The sequence below is a fragment of the Astatotilapia calliptera genome, chromosome 3, assembly GCF_900246225.1.
Source record: "Astatotilapia calliptera chromosome 3, fAstCal1.2, whole genome shotgun sequence".
Taxonomy (NCBI): Eukaryota; Metazoa; Chordata; class Actinopteri; order Cichliformes; family Cichlidae; genus Astatotilapia; species Astatotilapia calliptera.
In genome coordinates, this window is record NC_039304.1 from 48884299 (window position 1) to 48907081 (window position 22783).

The 22783-nt window shown below is 38.4% G+C and overlaps 1 protein-coding gene across 1 annotated transcript; it reads left to right on the forward strand.

Annotated features, from left to right (window-relative positions):
* Positions 1-15678: 15678 nt before the first annotated feature.
* On the forward strand, positions 15679-22247 carry LOC113015362 (low affinity immunoglobulin gamma Fc region receptor III-like). The gene is made up of 9 exons (XM_026157384.1): positions 15679-15704; positions 16483-16556; positions 16818-16862; positions 17062-17331; positions 17416-17676; positions 17976-18065; positions 18230-18268; positions 21258-21323; positions 22111-22247. Exons 1-9 carry the CDS (start codon positions 15679-15681, stop codon positions 22245-22247), a joined length of 1008 nt encoding a protein of 335 aa, XP_026013169.1.
* The last annotated feature ends 536 nt before the right edge of the window (positions 22248-22783 follow it).

Here is a 22783-nt window from a genome sequence, read left to right on the forward strand (position 1 = left end):
GGGGATGCAGGAGGAAGAGAGACTGCCGGCCTGAGTGTTAGGTGGACTGAACTTCAGTTAAGAAGTTATAACCTGCAGTCTATCTGGGTCAGATATAAACCAAGTTTAGGTGGAGTTTATTTTCCTTACGCTGACTTCTTCGTACTGGGTACTAGCTAGCATGACGGAGTTTCTATACAGCTGGGTGGGTGCTATTGATAGGTTTGTAGCTTGAACCTATTCGCTGGAACGTTAAAGACAATATAATTACACAGCAAAGCAAGACACGAAGTAGGCACAGTTCTTCATGTTACTCGTGCACGGGAGAGGCTGGACAAACGCCGTTCCTTCGCTTGACCCCAGTCGCTCTCGTCCGTTCTCCCGTACCACTGTTCTTTTATTGAGGTTACATGAATATGCATAGGTTCATTAACATATGACGTCTACATACACACAAAGAGTACCATGCCTGTGTGTGTGTGTGTGTGTGTGTGTGTGTGTGTGATTTGTGTGAGGTCAAGATGTGACCCTGTGAAGCCTCCCCAAAGCTGGTGCCAGGAGTCTAGCGGTCCATCTGAACAAAAGGCTCTTATACTTAAAGAGATATACATGTGTACATATATCAGAAAGAGAAGATACGACCTCTCCTAGGAGGAGGTGTGTGATCTATGCCAGAACACACTCCCCCCCTCTTCATGCTTACACAGAGTTGTTACAGACCTAGGATGAGACATTCTTTCAATCTACAAATGATTATATACTTCTAAGCTTAAATGGTTAAATATTTCTAAGCATAAATGACAATCAACAATACAAAACCGAACAGCTATGTTACTGATGTTGAACTTTATTTTGTTCATAAGGTTAATTGTCAATGGAAAATTGTACTTAGTAGTCAGTATAAGCTTTTAATGATATAAGTTTACATGTGATAGAATCCTGCATGATGACCTTTTCCTTGCTTAGAACTGATTGTTCTTTATAAAATGTGTTCTGATATTTTTATCTGAATCTTCCCACAGCGATAGTGGGAAGTTGAACAAGCAGTTCTGACCTCGCTCGCACACACACACACACACACACACACACACACACACACACACACACACACACACACACACACACACACACACACACACACACACAATCACATATGCATATGCTCACGTATCAACATTCCACTGAACAAATGTTTTCATTTTTCTTGTGTATAAATAAAGACAAGTGCAAGAACAGAGCGCGCACTTCACAGGGCCTCCACTCTGATGTGAGCGCTCTATGACCGCCCTTGCAAGTAAAAACTGCAGCGTGTGACTTTCTACTCTCTGACTCTCAGCTGAAGAAGTGTCTTTTAGAATGAATCTCTTGACAATCATTTTGGTCCTTCGTAGCTGGGGCAGAAACATCAGAACTGTTATCTGTGACTCTGTTCCAGGATCTGGCAGGACTGATTCCTGACGCCGTGGGAAGCCAGCACTGAAGTCTGTTGACAGCCCTCTTAGACGAGGACGAAAGCCCCGCGACGTAAATTTGGGTCCAGGCCGGTGTTTATAGTCTGGTCCACGGCGGTGGGATTCAGTCTGGCGAAACGCGTGAACTAAGGTGATAAAATAGGTTAAGTTCGCCAAAAAGAACTAAGTTTAGACTAGTTTTAGAAGTAGCCATAAAATGTCTATGTGTGTATGTGTTTGGAAGTAAGTTGATTTTACAGCACATTACGCTGCTGAACTACTTCCATTTTGTTTTCTTTGCTGAGGCTCACGTTCTGGTGACAAAGGAGAACGGTTGAGTTTCATCTCATAAAAGTGATACCGCTTCACCTTTAGGGTGAAGTCGAAGGCCGTATCAATAAACCACTCTGAAGTCAAGCGTGCCAGCGACGGCCCAGCAAAATCTTTGAAAATGGGGAATAAACAAGCAAAATTAACACCTGATGAGGAGTGGTTAGAAAAACAACAAGCCGGAGCAGGAATCATCCAAAAGAAGGGGAGAGGAATGCAGAGTGGAAGAGCAAGAGGTAGAGGCAGGTTTAGACACACACCAAACAGTGGCTTTAGCACTACATGCTGGGAGTGTGGGAAAAAGGGACGCCTTGCACGTGACTGTAAGACACAGAGAACGCCCGGCACAGAATGACTGGCTGCAACCACTGTGGCTGCCACCACCCAGACAGATGAAAGGGAGAGGCAGACAGGCAAAAAAGAATAAAAGCATTAACAAACAAAGAAGACAGAGACTCAGAACAGGATAGCAGCTCAGGTGATGAGAGCAGTTCAGATCAGGAAGAACGTAATAATCCCTCACCAAGTGAAAAATTAGAGATCAAAGTAGAAGTTTAAAAAGGGCTGGAAACAAACCCGACTGAATACATATAAATACAAGAGGAATAAAGTTAAATAAACCAAAGGCTTAATTACATTAGAGCTTAACTGTAATGTATTCAAACTAATAATAGCAAGGATAACAACCTGTAAACTGGTATTAACAATGAGACATGCCCAGAATGAATAGAATGAATGAAAGCAGATAATTCACACAAACACATATTAAACGAAATAGAGAGATGCATAAGGGATATTAAGGTTGTGTCATTGTTCAGCCACGGAAAGTGTGGAAAATGTCTCCAGCTTGCAAAAGGGTGAAACTGCAGATCACCCGCAGCCCTTGGTGGATACAAAATAAAAAATAAATAAAATATTGCTGTTAAATAAAAATAATAGCATTAATAATGAAATAATATTAATATGAAGAGGAACCTTAGTCAGTTATGATGTGAGGTGGATAATTGTTAGAAATAGTCTGCATCAAGCTTAAGGTTGCTTTAATTCAGTACAATGATATATGAGATGAAGAAAATAAAGAGAATATCTAAACTAATTAGGTGCATAGAGGCACTTGACCTGCTTGAAAACCTGTCATTCTGGATGAGACATTATTGAGATATAGAGCACACCTATACTAACAACTAATAAGCTAAACCCTGCATACAACAGCTAAAGCTACAAGAGTGAGAAGCTGAATTAAATATGTGGTCACTGTAAGCTGATGAGCAATTAACACGTTTTCTAGAGCAGGAGCTGCATGAGAGCTCAAACATGCAGCTGTCTGTGAGCTCAGTTTTTTCTTCTCTCATACTTCTGATTTTTTTTTGGCAGCAGCCTTTTTTGCATCCTGACTCATGTGTGTAAAGCGTTCATGTGATCAGCAATTTGTTTTTTGTTTTGTTTTGTTTGCTTTTGTTTTGTTTTGAAAAATAAGTAACTTTGTGATCACACTCGTGGATCACAGTGACATATAATGATTAGGTATATGATTTACTAATGCAGATGAAGTTTATTCTAAAGTTCAAGGAGAATGAAGAAGAAGAACAGCGTCTTCAGTTGTGTCTTGACTGTTGTTCTCTGTGTAGTGTGCTGAGTTTTTTGCTTTTTGTTTTTGTTTTTGACATGTTGCTTGAGTGAGGAGCACTGTGACTTCTGAAGTAGCTCTCACCATGCGACCTTGATAATGATAAGTTCAGAGCCAGCTGAGAGCTGGGTTGTTTGCTTTGTTTTAGGTGACATGGTAGAAAAGTTAAAACTTAGTTTCTTGTCTTGAAAGCTAAACAAAAAAAAGGGGGTTTTGTGTTTCTCAGCCATAAACAACTACAATTTCATTTTCTGTTTTTTGAGAAAGGAAAATGTAATTTTTATAATAATAATAATAATAATAATAATAATAATAATAATAATAAAACAAAGAGTGATGTTTTGTTTAAGTGGTGAAGAAAGCTAATACTGCAAAATACCGTCTAGTGCATGATCTGCGAGCAATAAATGAAATCACTGAAATGATGCCACCAGTAGTAGCAAATCCTCACACTATACTGAATCCAGTCACTCCAAAAGAACAGTGGTTTTCAGTGATAGACTTATCAAACGCCTTGAGGCGACTTATGTTGTGATTTGGCGCCATATAAATAAAATTGAATTGAATTGAATTGAATTTTTTCTCTCAGTGCCTTTCCACCCTGACCCACAACACCTGTTTGGCTTCACTTTTGAGGGGCAGAGACAGTTTCCACTCTACGTAGATGACATTTTAGTGACTGGCCACACAGAGGAAGGGTGTAAGCAAAATACTATGGCTATGTTACGCCACTTGGTTAAGTTAGGGCCACAAGGTATCTTTAAATAAACTCTAATTATGGAGACCTAAAGGCACATACCTAGGGCACACCCTCTCAGGTGAAGGCAGAAAGCTACTGAACAAAAGAAAAGAAGCCATACAAAATGCGCCACAGCCACAAACTAAGCATTCACATCCTGTGAATGTCAGTGAGCATGAGTTATGATCTTGGCTCCCTGTTTTTCTGCTTTCAACAAAAGGTGGGGGTGAAGCTCCCATGCAATGTGCTCTGTTGTCTCTTCTATCAGGGGAAAAGAAAGGGTCCCTGACTCTCTGAACACAATATTCTCTTCATAGCTCAGCAATATGAAATGTCATGAAATAGTCTAACTCACTCACAGAAAATCAGCAGCATAGGATGATACAAACTTATCTAATACATCTAATGATTTTCACATTCTTTTAACTCAGAAGTGTGATGCAAACTAAAACTACATACTGATTACACAAGAAGTATGATGTGGCCTACAGCAGTATCATGATTCACTCATTTTGATTACAGGTATAATGTAATATATAACAGCATAATAATCTCACAACTGCTACAAGCACATTTGCCTTTCTTAACACACGTGAGAGAAAGGCAGCTGTTAAGAAAATGCCCTTTTGAGTGAGACAGGCCTACAGGTCCTGCATGCAAGCGTACTAATACACATACATGCAATGAAGAAAAGCTTACACTATAGCACACACTATACATGCGCCTATATCTCCCATTGGTGTTAAAGCAGGAAAGACTTAACAGAGTTTTGTTATCAAATGTTGAATTTATCCACTGCTGACATTTAACTCTTCAGCTTGATAATAGGTGAAACGTTTGTGAAAACAGAAAAGAAAAAATAAAGACAAAGAGAGTCTGGTATGACCCAGCAGTAATCAGACAATACATTTAGTTGGTAATACAATAAATTGTGAAATGCTTTCTGGTTGATTGATGCAACACAAGTAATTTACTGTATGAAGGAAATTCTCTTTTGTGATAATATTTTGAACGTGTATTTCTGTTGACCTCTCAACGTAGCGCATTATGAGCTGATATGTAAATTTGTTGATTGATACTAGATTTGGAAAAATGAGTGGATTATAAAATAAGAGAATAAGAAGTAACAGAGGGTTGAAATCAGTTTCTTATTTCTAGTGTGGAGGAAGGTTTTATCATGGCACACATCTGTTTACATGGGAGCAAACTCCTCATGTTACGCGACATTTAGCAATTTGCAAATGTGCAGCACATCAGAAGGATGACTCTGAAATTACAATTTTGCTGACAAAGCTGCAAAAGCAGCAGCCACAGCAACCACAGTCTTACTAACAACTCATGAAAACCACACCAGTCCACTATCTGTACTGCAGGGCGAACAAAAAGCAGCATCACCAAGAGAACAGAAGCAAAACACGGAGCAGTACTAGACACTGATGTATAGTGAAAATAGCAGGAAAACCCATTCTTCCCAAGTCATTACACAAAACAGCCGCTCTAGTGAGGCATGGTTTTGAGCCATGGCTCATCAGGAGGGATAATCTGAGGGATGGTCTTTATGATAAACCGGCAATTCTACACTATAAATTTTGAAACTTCAGCAAAAGAATATGTGAGAACATGTATGACCTGCCAAAAATGGGGCGGGGTGTATATATATTAGGTCATAATAAATCCTATTCCCAATGGTTAAATGTTTATAGTTTAACAAATGGACCTTATCCACTAGCAGATGTGTTTTGGATATGTGAAGAAGAAATTAAGTCTGTTCTATTACCAAATTGGAAAGGCATTTGTGATATTAACAGCTCAATTTTATGTGATTAATTTTGCAGACAAAGAAGAAAATGCCCTCACACACACACACACACACACACACTCACACACACACACACACACACGCACACACACACACACACACACACACACACACACACACAGCAAACGTTTTTCATGCAGCACATTCAAAAACATGTCTCTTAGAAAACAGTAACGTGGTAACAGAGATGCTGAAAGCAACATAATGAATCCCTTAATGTCTTTCTGCCTAATTTGGTCAACTCCAAGCCAAACTGGGTCTTAGCTCTAACTTCTGTCATGCAATTACTGGAGTTGCATCTGGAAGCACTCAAAGCTTTGCAAACGCTTGTATATCATTTGCCTTACACATGGCTCACCACAATTTTACAACCATTTTCTAAACAGTTCTATTTACTCAGTTTTTGTCTTGACACGAGGCGTGAATGGGCATTGACAATATATTAAATAATTGATGGTATTTTGAAGAGATGGTACAATACCACTTTTTTTATGTCCGATACCGCTATCATAAATTTTGATATCTGCCAATACCGATATGAATTCGATTTAGTGTATTTTCTAATCAATAAAACTGTTTTTTAATGTCTTGCTGTATTTTGTACAAGTTAGTACTCAAATTTAAAAAGACCAAACAAAAAACACTAAAGCTACTCTATTATATATGTATGCAAAAAATACACTGCACCCAAAATATTTTGCAGTTCAGCAATACTGATCTTTTTATTTTAACTTTTAGCAGAACTTTAAACCTAAGTATTTAAAGTAATAAAAGTAATAATGAAGTAATTTATATAATATATATGTAATATATAAAGTAATAATAAAAAGTAATTTATAATGCAATTTTATGCAGATTTAAAAAACTCTGGTTCTGAAAAAATAAGTATAAGCGCAATATCAGTACAAATTAATGTTTCTATTCAACAACCTAAAAAAATCTGATTGTAGAATGGACCCTTTTATACTTACAGCTCAACATAAGCAAGACATCCAGAGTGGAAAGCAGTGCAAATAAATGCAGACACAGCTTCATGACACTCATCTTTTATCAAGATGGATGTCCTGAATTTTGTGTAATTTCTATACAAAACTGTGTTTTTCATAAATTTATTTTAGAACCACAAAACTGTTTAGCCTGCAACACTGCTTTTTGTAAAACTTGAGTCTATCCATCGTACGGTCAGACTTAGCAATGACAACACACAGACATTGGAGCTCCGTATATTGGTTGTTGAGCTTAAGGTGGGAATGCTTTACAAACGTTCAGAGAACTTACTCACCTGCTTTACTTGTCTGGGTTGGCCTGCTCGGAGATGAAATGCTGGTTTGGCAGCACAGACTGAGACTCCAGATGCTCCAAATGCTTTCAGTGTGAAGTAACTCGCTCTATCATGTGACGGACACTTCTCACTACCTGGATTATGTCATGTGGTAAGTTTTGTGAGGTGCTTTTGTGATATTTAAAGGATTGGATTACATTTTTTATTTCTCCCTGATCTCCGACCCAGTAATTTAGGTCAGGATCAGACTGATACCGATGCTGTATATTGGATCAGTCTATCTCTAGTAGATAACACCATGGTCTCGCAGAGAATCATACCCACACCTATTCCTTCTATATGGAGGTCTCTGATGAATTATTAGTTGAAGGTGTGGGAAACGGGGAGACCAGGAAGGCAAATCTACAGAAAGGGGCGTCCCAAATCATTTGTGCAAGGTGACCTCAAATCAGTTGACAGTCACTGGGTGAGGCAGTGGCCTTTTTGATTATTGTGTTATTATTTTATACTATTTTAAATTAAGCTAAAAAAGAGGTGCTCAAATGAGGAAGAAGAAAAGAGAACAGAATATTTAGGACTGCCAGGACCTTCAGTTTAAGCACTGTTGTCTTTGATTGTTGTTTATGATGCTGAACACAAGGCCCAGGCAGACTGAGGCTTGAAGGTGATTTTAACTGATAAATAACACAAGTAGGGATTCAGAATTCAATTCACAAGTTAAATAATATTTTTTTTTTATAATATCTTTATTCTGTCTTTATTTACTGATTCCTTTGACATTACTCCAAGATGTCACTAGGTGGCGCATGGCGCTAAGTAGAAATGGAAACCCCCTTAGAGGCAAGAGTGTCAAGCTGTAAACAGGCTCATGTTCTGTCCCTCTTTATTATAATATACTGGCAACATAACCCTCATGAAGGCACCATCCATACATAATTTTAGGGTCTCGGCTAATGTTGGGATCTTTTCAACGGGGGAATATTAGTGCTAAAACAATGGGATCAGATGTAAAAGTAGCCATTATAGAGCCTGAGTGCTCTGAGTATCAACTCTTTCTCATTAGGAGAATGTGGGAGGCATAAACTTCTCATAATATGCACATGTAAATATCACTCTGGTATTAAGGAACTTTAATGGAAATGAAAGGCTCAGATCAGCCATGTCAATCTGCATAAGTGTGTGTTGCTGTGTGGGAAAATGTTTGCACTGCTTCATGATGTACTTATACATGTATTGAAAGGTACTGCCAGTACTACAGAGGCACTGACTTGTAAATTCGTCTCTGCACACTTGCAGTGTAATATGTATAAGGTACGCATTGCTGCAACATATAGTTACATTTCCACTGCAGATTACAACCAATTTAGTTCATTGCTATGAATCAAGCGTAAAAAAGTGAATGTGAAATGACTACAAGTTGTGTTGAAGGCAGCACTAGTGTGACTTTCTGGTTATAAATGGAATTACTGAGGTTTAACCCATATAACAGCAGATTGGAAATATTTAGTTGTTTCAAGTCTGTTTTTGTGTCTGATGCAAAACATCACTGAGTTCAGTGTTTGTCTCCCTTTCTTTTTTTCTTCTTCTTTTTTATTTATTTATTTATTTTTGCCTGTCCTGTTTGGTTTTTTAGCCGTCAGAATTTATCTGTGAAAACCAACAAATATACCCAAAGGATTTGCTTTGCTAAGTGAATCATCACAGCCTTGTCATTTTGGTCCATTTGACCGACCTTTGTTGTTATCATTTATTTTATTTGGTTTTCAGTTGTTACTGATGGGACAGACATGGTTGGTGGGATAGGAAAGGGAGAGAGAAAGATGAAGGAACAGAAAAACAGAGAGGAAGGAGGACAGTGAGGAAGGACACTTAAAAGAAAAAAATCTCCTGGATCACTTGTTGAGAGAGAATAAAAAGAGAGAACAAAAAAAGACAGCAACATAATAAACACAGCACCATTGCATTAATCTAGATAACAGTAAATAACAGTAAATACTAAATATTGAATGTTGTTGTGCAGCACGCAAGACGGACAGCACATAATGTGCTTTGAGGTAGCAGCCAAGAAAGGTGTAGTTGGTGTCTGTTAACACCTTTGTGCACACCTGTGTGGATCAGCACACTTGTATTCAAAAGGTTTCTCCAAGTAACGATCTGCTAGAGGGTGTAGAGCTCTGTCCCCCAGGGCATGAAGCAGGCATGGAGGAGATCCAGACTCCCCGGAGTGCAAGAGCCCAAGGAGGACCACCGGAGGGGCATCCTTGCCACCCTCCTGGGAAGAGCTGAGGAGAGCCCCAGATGAGGGGTCACCCAGCAGCCACGGAGCAGAAGCCAGAGGGGACTGCAGTGATGTGCCTGCAGGCTCTGCAGGAAGCCAGCTGTGCCAGAGGGAATTGAGCAACAGGCCCAGAGGCTGAGGAGGGCTGAGGATCCCCCACACCCTGGAAGAGGACTGAGCCACGGGTGGCAGGCCCCGCCATGCTGCCACCGGGAGTGAGCCAGTACACACCTGAGCGCCCAGCCCTGGACACCAAGAAACACCAACGCACTGACGCCTGAGGGCATCAGCCACTGGCAGGAAGTATGGTGAAGGGAGATAAGCCTCCACACTTTGGAGTAGGGATGGGTATCGTTTAGGTTTTATCCGGTACCGGTACTCAGTTCACATTTCATTACAGAAATTCAGTAACCAACATATAAACATCATTTGTGCAAAGATTTATGTTTTTAAAGTGAAAGAGTGAAAAATTGCAGCGCTGTCAATGCACGAATATCCAGACGTTGTACAAAAATGTCCAATTTTGGCACACAATTGTACACCATGCCAGTTGAATTTTTCAGGTATTTAAGAGCAGAAATTAATAAATTTTATTAACATGCCTAAAAATGATTTTTTTAAATATATTTTTGAAGAATTAACCACACATTTACATGATAATGGACCTTTTCTGCCGTGCGCATGGAGCGCTTAATTGGCCCTTTAAACTCTGAGGGGCTGTAACTTTTGATTCTTTTGGCCAATTTGCATGATTGACGCCTCTTTTTAATTGTTTGAGCCAATAGAATCACAGTAATGAAGCCACCTTCACGTTACTTCAACCAATCAGACGTTCCAAGGCCAAAACCCACGTGGGCCCAAATTTACTGCATGTGATGTCTGTCCAGTCACATGTCTATAGGTGAGGAAATCTGGACGGTAAGCCAATTACTGTCTTCGCGCATTTGCGTCGCTGTGTGTTTTTGTGGTCTTCTTTTGCAGCTCATTCAGTGAATTTTGGTCAGAGTGTGGTGAAACTTGGTGTTTAGAAGTAGTGATAGCTCTGGAACATAACCAGCCTATCTTTAGCTGGTGACATGAAGTGTGGAGAATTTCTGGTTCGCCTTGTTTGTTTAGCGGACCTGTGCGCATTTACATAACTGCTCGTATAATCATGGCTTGTTTTCATTGAGTTTGGTGGTTGTAGAAATGGTCTCTATGAGACTTTAGCTTAGATTAAGAGGTTTCTGTGGATACCACACATGTCTGGACTTATATTTCTCACTAGTGGTGCAATGGATCAAAAATCTCACGGTTCGGATCGGATCACTGTTTTAAGTCACAGATCGGATCAATTTTCGGATCAGCAAAAAAAGAAAAAATGACAAAAATGTAACATTTACTTATTGAAGTATTTTTTGCCTGTAAAAACATTCAACTCAAGACTCATTCAACGCAATTATATAAAAACAAATTATGGTACAATATAGGGCAGTATAGAGCTTTGTATCTACCACTCAATTCAATTTTATTTATAAAGCGTCAAATCACAACAACAGTCGCCTCAAGGCAACTGATATTGTAAGGTAGACCCTACAATAATACATACCGCTCATTATGTCACACTCCGCTGTGATATAATGAGCGGTCACGGTCACGTAGCTTTCCGTGTCCTCGGAGGTCTACCCATCTGTAGTTAGGGTAACAGAAGGTGCCTGGAACAGTTCAGCCATAACTTTAAACTTTTCCTGCTCATACATGCTTGGAATGATCTTGCCACTAAAGTGGACGCACAACAGGATATCATAGCGTGGCTCAAGTACGTTCATCATAGTTGTTTTGCACAACAGAATACGGCCTCCCGTCTGCAGCTAAACACCCCAATAGCTTTTGCAATAGCTTTAGCCCGGTTGGATTGGGCAGCATAGGGCTGCTTAAATGCCGTAAACTTCTCTGCTCCTCCACTTGGACCGCCAGCGCTGGCCATAACTATCGCTGGCCATAACTATCGCTGGCCATAACTATCGCTTGATAGACGCGCACCATACCAATGACTGTAGAAAACATGGACGACGCGACACCGCCTCCTCCCATTGTAAAAAAATGAAGCCAATATATCCTGCTTGTGGAGGCTGCCATCTTGCATTTTTGGAGCCAGAGTCTGCGCAGTAGTGACTTGAGGTGGAGCGACTGTGTAACGCCTCCGCCCACACACCTGCTGGACGTTTTTTGCTGGTTTACCGAGACTGATGACTCGTTCAATCAAGGTAAATACAACAATGTGACTGTAATAAAAAAAAAAAAAGACAAACAGCTTATCATCTTATAGTTCTACAACATCTGAAATCACTCTGTTGTTAATTCGTTTGCTAGATTAGCCACAAGCATACGCACTGTGTTGGGGGCTTGTTGCCAGCTAGTTAGTGATGCTACACACCTGTTACTCTAATAGTCTGTGTTATTGAAGGATTCAGGACTCCTTAGGATTTGTTTCCATTTTTAGACAGCGATAAGATCAGCTGCTCACTCCACAGAGGCCAAGAGTTACTGTTAATATCAACAATATAACGCTGTCCTTTGAGATTTTAACATAAGACTGTGAGTGTAATGGATCTATAACAGTTTAAATCTTCAGAGCCCTCTACATCCTGGTAACATGGAAACTTTGAAAACATCAGCAGAACGTTTCAGTAATGTAGTCTAATGTGTTCTTTTCATTTAATAATAGAGTCCATATTATATCAACAGCTACATTCACCCTGGAGAGAAACTAGTGAGGGAGACCATCAGGACCAAGCTGGGTTTCTGGGTCCAGAAGTTTGGAGAAACTTCTTCCCTTTCTTTCATCACAGCTGTCCTGTGCCAGAAGTTCTGTTGACCCACTGAGAGAGGCTTCATTTAAGAAACACCAGGAACACTGAAGCTCATGGCATTGATCAAGCAGGACTCATGATCTTCACCAGCAGCTCCCTCACAGGGAAATCTTCATCACTCCTCCGTAGGCCCAAGATGGATAAACCCAGCATTTCATGAACACTGTGATGAGACCTTTGGTTTGTGTAAAGGGCTCTGGACTCATACACAAAGATATTATATTCAGTCCTGTAGAAAGTTATATATTTAAAAATATATATGATCCTCTCTGGTTACTCTGGTATGATTAACTCTGAATCACTTTATGGTAAATAACACACCATCTGCAAAAAACTGTGAAAGAATTCCAGATCACAAGTTTGTAGTTCATCATACAAGTGACGACCTTTGACTTTCATCAGGTTTTATTTAATTGTGTCAGAGAAAATCTCATATGCTCTTCATGCAGCTGAGTACATCAAGTGTTTAAAATGGAAGGTGTGCAGGTCTGAGATCAGCAGCTCTCTGAAACACCAAACACCAAACAAACAGGACTCATCCAGGCTGGAGAAACTGATCAGGAGGGCTAGCTCTGTGGTCGGCATGAAGCTGGACACTCTGGTGACAGTGGCAGAGAAAAGGACACTAAAGAAACTGATGGACATTATGAACAATGCTGGGCATCCTCTGCACACGGCCATTAACAACCAGAAGAGTCTGTTCAGTGACAGGTTGCTTCTCCCCAAGACAAGAACTAACAGACTTAAAAACTCCTTTGTCCCACACGCCATCAAACTGTTTAACTCCTCTCTGGAGGGGAGAGGGAGGGGAAACAGGAGGACAAAGGAGGGAACAACTAAGCTGTAGTGCCTCTTCACCTCACTGTACAATACCTTGTGCAATACTTTTGTAAATAGTCAACAGTGCAATAGACTCAATACTTGAAATGTGCAATTCATTCACTTGTATTTTTATTTTTTATTCCTATTTATTCTATTTATCCCCTTCGTATATTTTATTTATATTGTCTCTGTATTTATATGTGTGTGTGTGTGTGTGTGTGTGTGTATATATATATATATAATATTCTGTAACTCTGTAACTTCTGTCGGTGCTGTGCTTTTTGGAAATCGAATTTCCCAGAGGGATTAATAAAGTTCTATCTAATCTAATCTAATCTAATCTAATCTAACTGAGGTCCTGTTAATGCTGATATAAAGTGACATAGTTACAGGGGTGATTCATTCTCTTGACTTTTTGTCTTTAACGTTATCAATTGTCAAGAGATTTATTCTAAAAGACACTTCTTCAGCTGAGAGTCAGAGAGTAGAAAAACACACTCTGCAGATTTTACTTGCAAGGGCGGTCATAGAGCGCTCACACCAGAGTGGGGGCCTGGGATGTGCGCGCTCTGTTCTTGTGCTTGTCTTTATTTATACACAAGAAGAGTAATACAACAGTGAATACATTTGTTCAGTGGAATGTTGATACGTGAGCATGTGCGTATGTGGTTGTGTGTGTGTGTGCGGTTTGTGGGAAGCAGCTCCTTTTTCTGGTAGGGAGTGAAAACTGCTTGTTCAGCTCTTACTATCGCTGTGGGAAGAAACTGATAAGAACAGAACAAGTCTTATAGTGAACAATCAGTCTAAGTAATAAAAAGGTCATCATGCAGTATTCTATCACATGTAAACTTAGATCATTAAAAGCTTATACTGACTACTAAGTACAATTTTTTTATTGACATCAATAAAACAGCTGCAGCTTTCACTACAGCACATGTGGTACTTTAACCTTTGTACTGTTTACATCAGTTCATTTTGAAGTTAACATGTGAACATGTTGGATGATCTGTCTGCTGTCACTGGGTGGTGCTGAGGTCTGAATCTGAGGGCAGCTCCTGTAATCACAAAGAGAACAGAACCATCACAAACTAAAATATAAAGTTTATCTCTCCAATCTGAAATAAAGCTGATTCTTCTGTCCTCACACACTCAGGATCTGAAGTTGTTCTCTTACATTTTTTTCAGTATTACAGTACACTGCAGTACTTCAATCCATAGTTACTGATTAATGAGGAGCTACAAGGTACAAGCTTTTTTTTTTAAAGTTATTGTCTTTACAGATGTGGCAAGAGACTGAAAACATGCTGTTGTTTGCACATATTTAATATTCAGCTCTGCACAGGAGCTGAACCCTGACAGCCGAGTGCTCATCTTAGCTAGGATTGTAGTTACGGATTAGCTTACAAACACATTTAACTTACCGAAAAAGTAAGCAGCAGGGCCTCGGGTCCTTCTTTCGGGTAGTCCAGTTTACTGAAGAACACCTCAGGCTGTCAGGTTAAAACAGTCGGTCGTGTTTTCGTAACGTAAACGCTGGCCCTCCTCTCAGAGCCTACGCTCTATCTGCTATTCCCGAACAGAGATACGCAAGTTTCTCCATGACTGCAGCTGCCAGTCAAAGCTGCTATGATGACGTTTCACCCCAATTTAACATGGGTGGGAATTAGAATGGAGGAGACCCCTTGGACATCAATCAGCGTGATGAGAACTATTGATAACAAAAGAAAGAATCTTTGGAAAAAAATTATCTGAGGATTATTTATTTATTTTATTATTTTATTGTCCCATCTGCTAACACGGAGCAGGCGGGGTTTATGACCTATACCAGGGGGCGATAGGTTGCACGGTTGCACCGGTATCGATACCGGATACCGGTACCCATCCCTACTTTGGAGGGCCTGAGATGTTCCCAGAAAGGTGGAGTCTGGGATCGACCTGACATATAGACACAGACGAACAGGTGCACACAGGCACAAATGTGCACTCCCACCCCTTATGCACACATCCCCTGTACGTTTGCATGGGTTAATGAAGACCCGTTATTTTAAGAATCAGTTCAGTTCAGTTCTTTTTTATTTCAAACATATACATTCACCAACGTTTCATAAAATCATTCCATACAGTTGTTTGAAAAGGAGTAGGCAGAAGTATATACTTATTTTGCCCTACCCCCTCAGGTTTACATCCTCATCATCTAAATTTGAACAACAAAAACGTATACAATGCCTTCATCTTAGAACATAACATCTCAAAAAAATATTTTCACATGTTCAACTAAAACTCTATTTAGATTTGCTAATTTGCAGAAGAAAATAAACATGAGTTTGACTGCTGTCTTGGGTTAATGCCACCATGCTGTCAAAGAAGAGCTGACATTGATGCTTTTAAACCATTCATGTCGCTTGATGTTTGAGCTGATAAATGGTAAGTCTGAAATCTCTAGATTATTGCATAGTGCCTGTTCTACATCTAGCCAAGGCTCATCTAAGGGGGTATGACATGAACGGAAGCCTGTTGGCTAAGAAGTAGTGTTGAAAGTTAGGCAGATCTAGTCCTCCTTTATATTTGGTCCTTTGTAGCTGAACGCGGGGGTTTGTCTTTCCAAAGGAAGAAATATATGAATTCAGAGATCTGAACCAATCTTGTGATGGTTCGTTCGGGGTCATTGAAAATAAATGGTTTATTTTTGGCAAGACCATCATTTTTATAGCAGTGCTCCTTCCCATCACTGATATGGGTAGAGATTAACATCTAGCCAGATCACCTTCTACTTTCTTTAGAAGTGGGATGTGGTTTAACTTTGTTAAATCTGCAAGCTTAGGAGAGATATTAATACCTAAGTATTTAATATTTCCAGGTTGGAGTGGGGTAGAAGAAGAATTATGGAAGGAGCAAAAAATTGGAAGAACTGTAGATTTTGACCAGTAAATTGAATAATCTGAAACTCTTGTGTTTGCCTCTGTGTCAGACTGTGAGAACACAGCTCTGTTATTGATGCTGGTGTCCCACCAGTTTAATATCTGTACAACTAAACGGTGCAAAATATTCATTTAGTCAGTGCTTTGTTATTGGTGATCAGTTCAAATGACTTAAAGCAACTTGAGCTTTTTTTTAGTGCTACCATGAAAATTTAGTTATAAGCTGTTACTGTGACTGGCTAGGCCATCACTGGTATAATGAAAGCATAAAAAAACCGTTAAATGGCTACAAATAGATTTGAAAGCATCAGTATGTGCTCTCTCACCTACCACAGCAACAGCTCTGCTTCTCTGAAAACTATTTTCACATAGTTGTTTTACAAAGGTCATACAGGAAGCATCTATTGCTTGGTCTCCGGCAAGACATCATGGAGGTCAGAGCTCTGTGCATCAGACTGTGTAAGTACTGTCTCAGTTTATACATTAAAATTAAACTATAAAGAGTTTGTTAAGGTTAACAATGTTGTTAAAAGACTGTGGTTATTTAAATCTTTCATGTAGCAGAAACCTTTGGTGACACCTTAGAAATAACAAGTACAAAGTAATGTTTCTATTCAACAACTTAACAAGGAATAGCACTATTAACTCTAAGAGTTGGCAACTCTAAAGATGTCTGAAAATGTGGGTACATCTTATAGTAACTACTTTTGGTCTTTTTAGTGATGACTCTGCTGATTCTGCTGTGTGCACATGCTCAGAAAGTTGGTGAGTAATATCTGTTTGCTTATTTATCATTTTGTGATTGGAGGAAAAGATGGTTTATTTAAACACCAAAAAGAACATTTTGGTCAATCACCACTCTCTACCTCTACATTTTATTGGCTATCACATTTCAATGGGAATCTGTTATTTTAGCAATAAACTGAATGTTTGTTTTGTTTTGTTTTTTGTCATTTTTTCTCAGATGCAGTTTCTCTTCATATTGTTCCAAACAAATCCCAGTTTTTTGAATATGAGTCAGTTAATTTTTACTGTGAGGAGCCTTCTCATGGAGATGTGTTATATAAGATGACAGAGGAAGCAAAGCAATGCAACAAAACCAGTGGGAAAACAACAGTAACGACAACAGGCTCAAAGTGCACCATTCATTCTCTTTATGCACGTGACAGTGGAGAATACTGGTGTGGGACAGCAGGAGGGAAGAGAAGCAACAATATCTACATTACTGTCACTGGTATGATTGAAAAAAGGCAGTAATATTTTGTCACAAACAAACACAAGTTCAACATTTTATAAATTTAACTCACTTGTTGTTCAGCTGGTTCTGTGATCCTGGAGAGTCCTGCTGTTCCTGTGATGGAGGGAGAAGCTGTGACGCTGCGCTGCAGAAACAAGATCCCTTCCTCCAGCATCGCAGCTGATTTCTACAAATATGGGCGTCACATAGGGAGCAGCTCAAGAGGAAACTTGACCATCAACAGAGTTTCCAAGTCTGATGACGGACTTTACAAGTGCAAAATCTCAGGAGGTGGAGAATCACCAGAGAGCTGGCTGTCTGTCTCTGCGCCATGTCTCACAGGTGAGAAACAGCAATTTTTCTAAATATTTATACAAACGTGTGATACAAATATTTGCCTTTTCTCTTTTTTGTTTTTTCTGAAAGAGGCTTAAAGCAAAGCTGTGAAATTTGTGCAGTTAATTAATCGGTTATTTAAGAAGGTTATTTGAAATTTTTTAGAGGAGTTGATTACAAGATTTGTAACATTTTAAACATTAAGTGTGAAGAAGCAAAATTAACATTTCATCTTTCTTCATACGCTCAAGATATAAATCCAACAACTAATCTAGATGGTTGCAAAGAGAAGTGCCACTATGCAGATTCAACACCTTGGATCATTGCAACTATTTTACTGAGTACTCTGGTTGTGGTGGTGGGACTCTATCTTATCGGCAAAGATATCTACAGAGGTAAAGTAAATATACACACACACACACACACACACACACATACATATATATATATATATATATATATATATATATATATATATATATATATACACACACTTTTTTTAACTTTTTTTATTTATTTATTTATTTTACTTTTTTTTACTTTTTTTTTTTTACTGCAGGCTCAAAAAGGGATCAAATGGGACAGAACACAGAACACAGTAAGAAATGCCTTTACGATTAAGGTGCACTAGCCAGCCTCCCTTCAAAACCAAAGTTATATTAAGTTTCTCATAAGAAACCTTTTTTTTTATAGATAGGCATCACATTTGAAAACAGGCATGTTTGAATGTTCACTTCCTGGAATTGCACCTCAGATAAGGTATCTAATGTGAAGGTCATGATCTAGCTAATGCAAGTCAGAATAGTTTTGCTTGTTTTATAACCTGAGACATGCCTTTGGTTTTCACTTGAACTTTCACTTGAAATAATTTCTGGAATTTTGTACATACTTAAAAATTTTTATCGTATTTTTTGCACAATAAGGCGCACTTAAAAATCTTTGAATCTTCTCAAAAATCAAAAAACAGTGCACCTTATTATCCGGTGCACCTTATGTATTAAGTCTGGTTGTGTGTACTGACCTTGAACCAATTTTATGTGGTACACGGTGCTAAAAAATCTGTCAAAAAAAAATGTTTTAGTACGGCTTTGGTAAGCTACTAAGCCGCACCGCTTGATGGATTGTCGGAGCAACAGCTACTGTAGTCAGGAGCCTCGCGGAGTAATCTCGGTCCAAACTCCACTTCAGGTCAAACGATCACTGAGAGTTAAAAATTGTCTAAATTCTTTCTTCTTTAATAAAATGATCAGTGTTGCTGCTTTACCAGGTGTAAAAATTAAGTTTATCATCCAGGCATCCATGAAAACAACATTTCTTAACCCTCTGGGGTCGACGGACGTGCCGGCGCGTCAAAATCACATGACCAATTTAAGATAACACGGCTACAATATGCAGCGACTCAGAGTCTCCATTTGAACTTCAAACTTCAAGACTTCAAACTATATAACAGTTGTGAATTGTGTCGATGGGCCATGTTAAAAAAAAAAAAAAACAGAGTTATGATAAAAAATACACGCAATGTTTATTTTCTGAACAAAACAGTGGCGTTTACAGCGGGAAGAACGGTAAAAACGACGTTTTCTACAGACAGCGCTAGCAAACAGAAAGAAAAAACACCCCTTCCCTTTTGGTGTTAGAGTTTACCATGTCAGCCAATCAAAAAAATGATATGGCAACATGTGATATTTAGTTGTTTAGGGAGAAGGGGAAGTTTTTAGGAGTGACACCCGCGACGGAAAGCGGGCGAGCGAAAGAAAGAAAGAGAGCGAGTTTTCATATGTGAGACAATAGTGACGTTTAGCGTGTTTGGAGGCTGTAGTTAGTGTGTTGTGTAGTTATTGTTTTGTATTGCGTGTCAGTTAGACTGCTGAATTTCACATTTGCTCCAAAAAAGCCATAAAAGGCAGATTCCAGTGTAAACGCTGTTCCCACATGCAAAACTGGACTGATGCACCTCCTGCTGTCAGACCTGCAGGGTTTAGGCCTGTGCTGTTCTCCTCTGTCTTATACTGAACACAAACTATTTTTTTGGACTGCCACAAAACATTTGTGTGCCTTCTTATTTGATGCAGAACACCTGATTGTTCTATAAATAGTTTTAAATGGTTATATAATGGTTACATTTTTAGGTAAATAGTACCATATAACTTTGTTGTTTGCAAAACTTGTGCATAATTTTTAGAAATGTACAATTTCTATTTGCATTTCAAGTTATGAAAATGATTCGTTAAACATGTTTGTGGGTTTTACAGTAAAAAAAAACTTTTTTCTACTTGGATTTTGAATTTTTTGTCTGAATTTAGGTCAACTGTGCTAATATAGTATACCAAAATTAAAAAAAATAACTCAAATTTCAGATATTTGCGGTTGTGCTGAAAATAATGATATCAAACAAGGCAAGATAAACATATTTTAAAGGTGAAATATAGAGGTAAAAAATAAGTAGTCAAAAACGGCCAATTATACCCTGGACCCCAGAGGGTTAAATTTAACGGAGTTAGAAGTTAGCAAGAAGTTGGCTCGCTAGTTTCCACCTAAACATGATATATGATGTTCTGACTGAGAGATTTGTGAAACAAATTCAGACATACGGCTCTGCTATCACTTCCAACATAGATGAAGACAGAAAACTAAACAGCAGTGACTTTTGTAGGGTTACTGAAGTTGGGCTAGCGGGTTTATAATGATGTGCTATGTTATCGCTAGCGACACAGCTATGTTAGCATAACATAAACACAGTGAAGCTGGAGGATGAACTCTAACTTTTTTCCACTCCATAAAAGTTAACGTGAGGGTTCCCGATGGTTAGGGACAAATGCAGATGCTGTAAATGGACCAAACTTCAGTCAGGAGAATAACTGAGATAATCCATCAACAATACGAGGTTAGTCATTAATATACTGCAACAACATGGGAATAGAGCAGCTGCAAAAGAATTCAACATTAATGAATCAACGGTACGGAAGTGGAAGAAGCAAGAAGAATGACTTGATTAAAGTTTGACTTATCTGACTGTTTTGTTTCGCTTAATGCACCTTATCGCCTATGGCACGAAAAATATGGCACTTAAAAAGCCCATGAATTAAAAAACAAAACAATACAAAAAAAGCAACAAAACATGAACTTATTTCTGTTTTTCATTTTGCATAAATAGACTAAGGTTTTTTTTTTCATGTATTCATTTTAATCGATATGAATGTGTGGGAAAATCTAGATATGTACCTGTTCAATTCCATTTAAAGTACATAATCACAACAATTGTTAGGTATAGACCTGCAATAATACAGAGAAAACTCAAAATTAAATGATGCAATTTGACTTATTTCTGAATGTCTAAATCAAGCATGGTGTGTAGCATTTATGTTGGAGTATTTAGTGTTGTGTTTAGGAATTGTGCATAACTTACAGCTAGCTTGTGCTTAATTGCCATTGTTTCCAACACAACCTCACAACAGGGGTTGTGTTTCTTAATTTGGAATATCAGAAAACATCACACTAGTTCTGTTAAATACAAGAAAAGGCAGACATTTGTTGACATTACTGATGTTTCTGTGGTTATCTGCTCCCTCACTGTTTGTCTCCATCAGATGAAGTTGAATTGTGTCCTAATCCAGTTCATCATTCTTTGGGCCAGGGTGACACTCAACCTCTAGGTGAGAATCATTGTGATATTATAACATAGTCCTGTTTTGTAATAATACGATAATAATACAATAATAATACAATAATAATACAATAAGGCAGTTCAGAAAAATCTGCTTAAAAAGTCAACTGCTGTCTCCCCTAGAAATCTCCATAACCCCACAGCTGTGTCATCAGTACTACTCATCTTTCAACTCTTCATTATCTTCATAGCTGCCCTCATTTCCTCCTTACTAATCCTCTGCACTTGAAGATTCACTAACTCTCCTCAATCTGCCCCCCACCGCTTTCTCATTTGCTGATCCCTTCCTTTGAATGCTTGCCTACACTTATTTATTCCATCATTAAGACTCATTGTCTTCTTTTGTCTGTCCAGCAAACACTTTCTTGACATTTTACCTAACAGACCATGTTTCACCATAACCATTTTCATCGTAAAAAAAAAATCCTTTTACCAAATACTGCAAATAAATTACCACTTTATTGATAGCATAGTATCACATTGTTGCTGGTTTTGTTACTTAGGCATTGTTACACGTTTTGCTTCTGTTGATTACCCTATTATATAAATTTCAGTTTGACATTATTCAGCTAAAATCCAACAGTGCATTTTTGTATTCCTTTCTAATAATTATGTTGTAATTACATTGTTCTTCCTCTTTGTTGCATCTATTATTACAATTATTACAAAATATAAACAATGTTATTGCTGAGATGTGATAAAACGCGTTGCAAATAAGTGTTTAAATTACATACAGTTTTTCTAATCAACATATTCAATTCTATTTCTCTTCAAAGCAGAAACAGCAAAACCCACTGTTGCATACATGGCTTCACCAGGTATCTGCCAACCTGTGGCAGAGGATACTTGCTATTCTACAATAATAATAAAAAAAAAAACATGCTCATCAATGAGTGAGACTGAAAACAAGTAACAAGTTACTCAGAATTATCCGGTATTGTATATCATGTATTATTTTGCAGTCAGTTAAAACTGTGTGTTCTCAAGTTCTTTCTGTATTGCAGGTCTGTGTATAATGATACATAAACATTCGACAATTATTATAAATGAGAGAACAAATTTACTTCAGATTTGGTGTTAATTCCCTAAATACTGTTAATTCACTAATTAAATGTAAGTCATTTGAATTCCAAATGTTAAAGTTGATCACATGCTCAATTATCTGCATGTCATTTTTTCTAGCTTTCTTTCTCAGTTACAAATGAGGCCCAGTGAAGTAATGATCTAAGATCTAGACTTAAAAACTGAGGTGGCCGAGCTCTTCCAGTTGTTGCCGTTAAATGTCTGGAAGGCATTACCACTTTATGTTAGAACTACCCAAACTGATTCTCCACGACTTTTAAGTCTTTGGTCTTTGATTTGAGCTAAACTTTAAGATATTGTATTTTTTTTCTTTTTATCATTATTATTATTTCTTTACTTGTTCAACATGTTATCCATGGACATGTA

Coding starts and splice junctions, on each gene's coding strand:
- LOC113015362 (XM_026157384.1), top strand. CDS start 15,679: ATGAACGGAAGCCTGTTGGCTAAGAA. Junction 17,677..17,975: donor CTCTGCGCCATGTCTCACAG/GTGAGAAACAGC, acceptor GCCACTATGCAG/ATTCAACACCTTGGATCATT. Junction 18,269..21,257: donor GGGACAGAACACAGAACACA/GTAAGAAATGCC, acceptor TGTCTCCATCAG/ATGAAGTTGAATTGTGTCCT.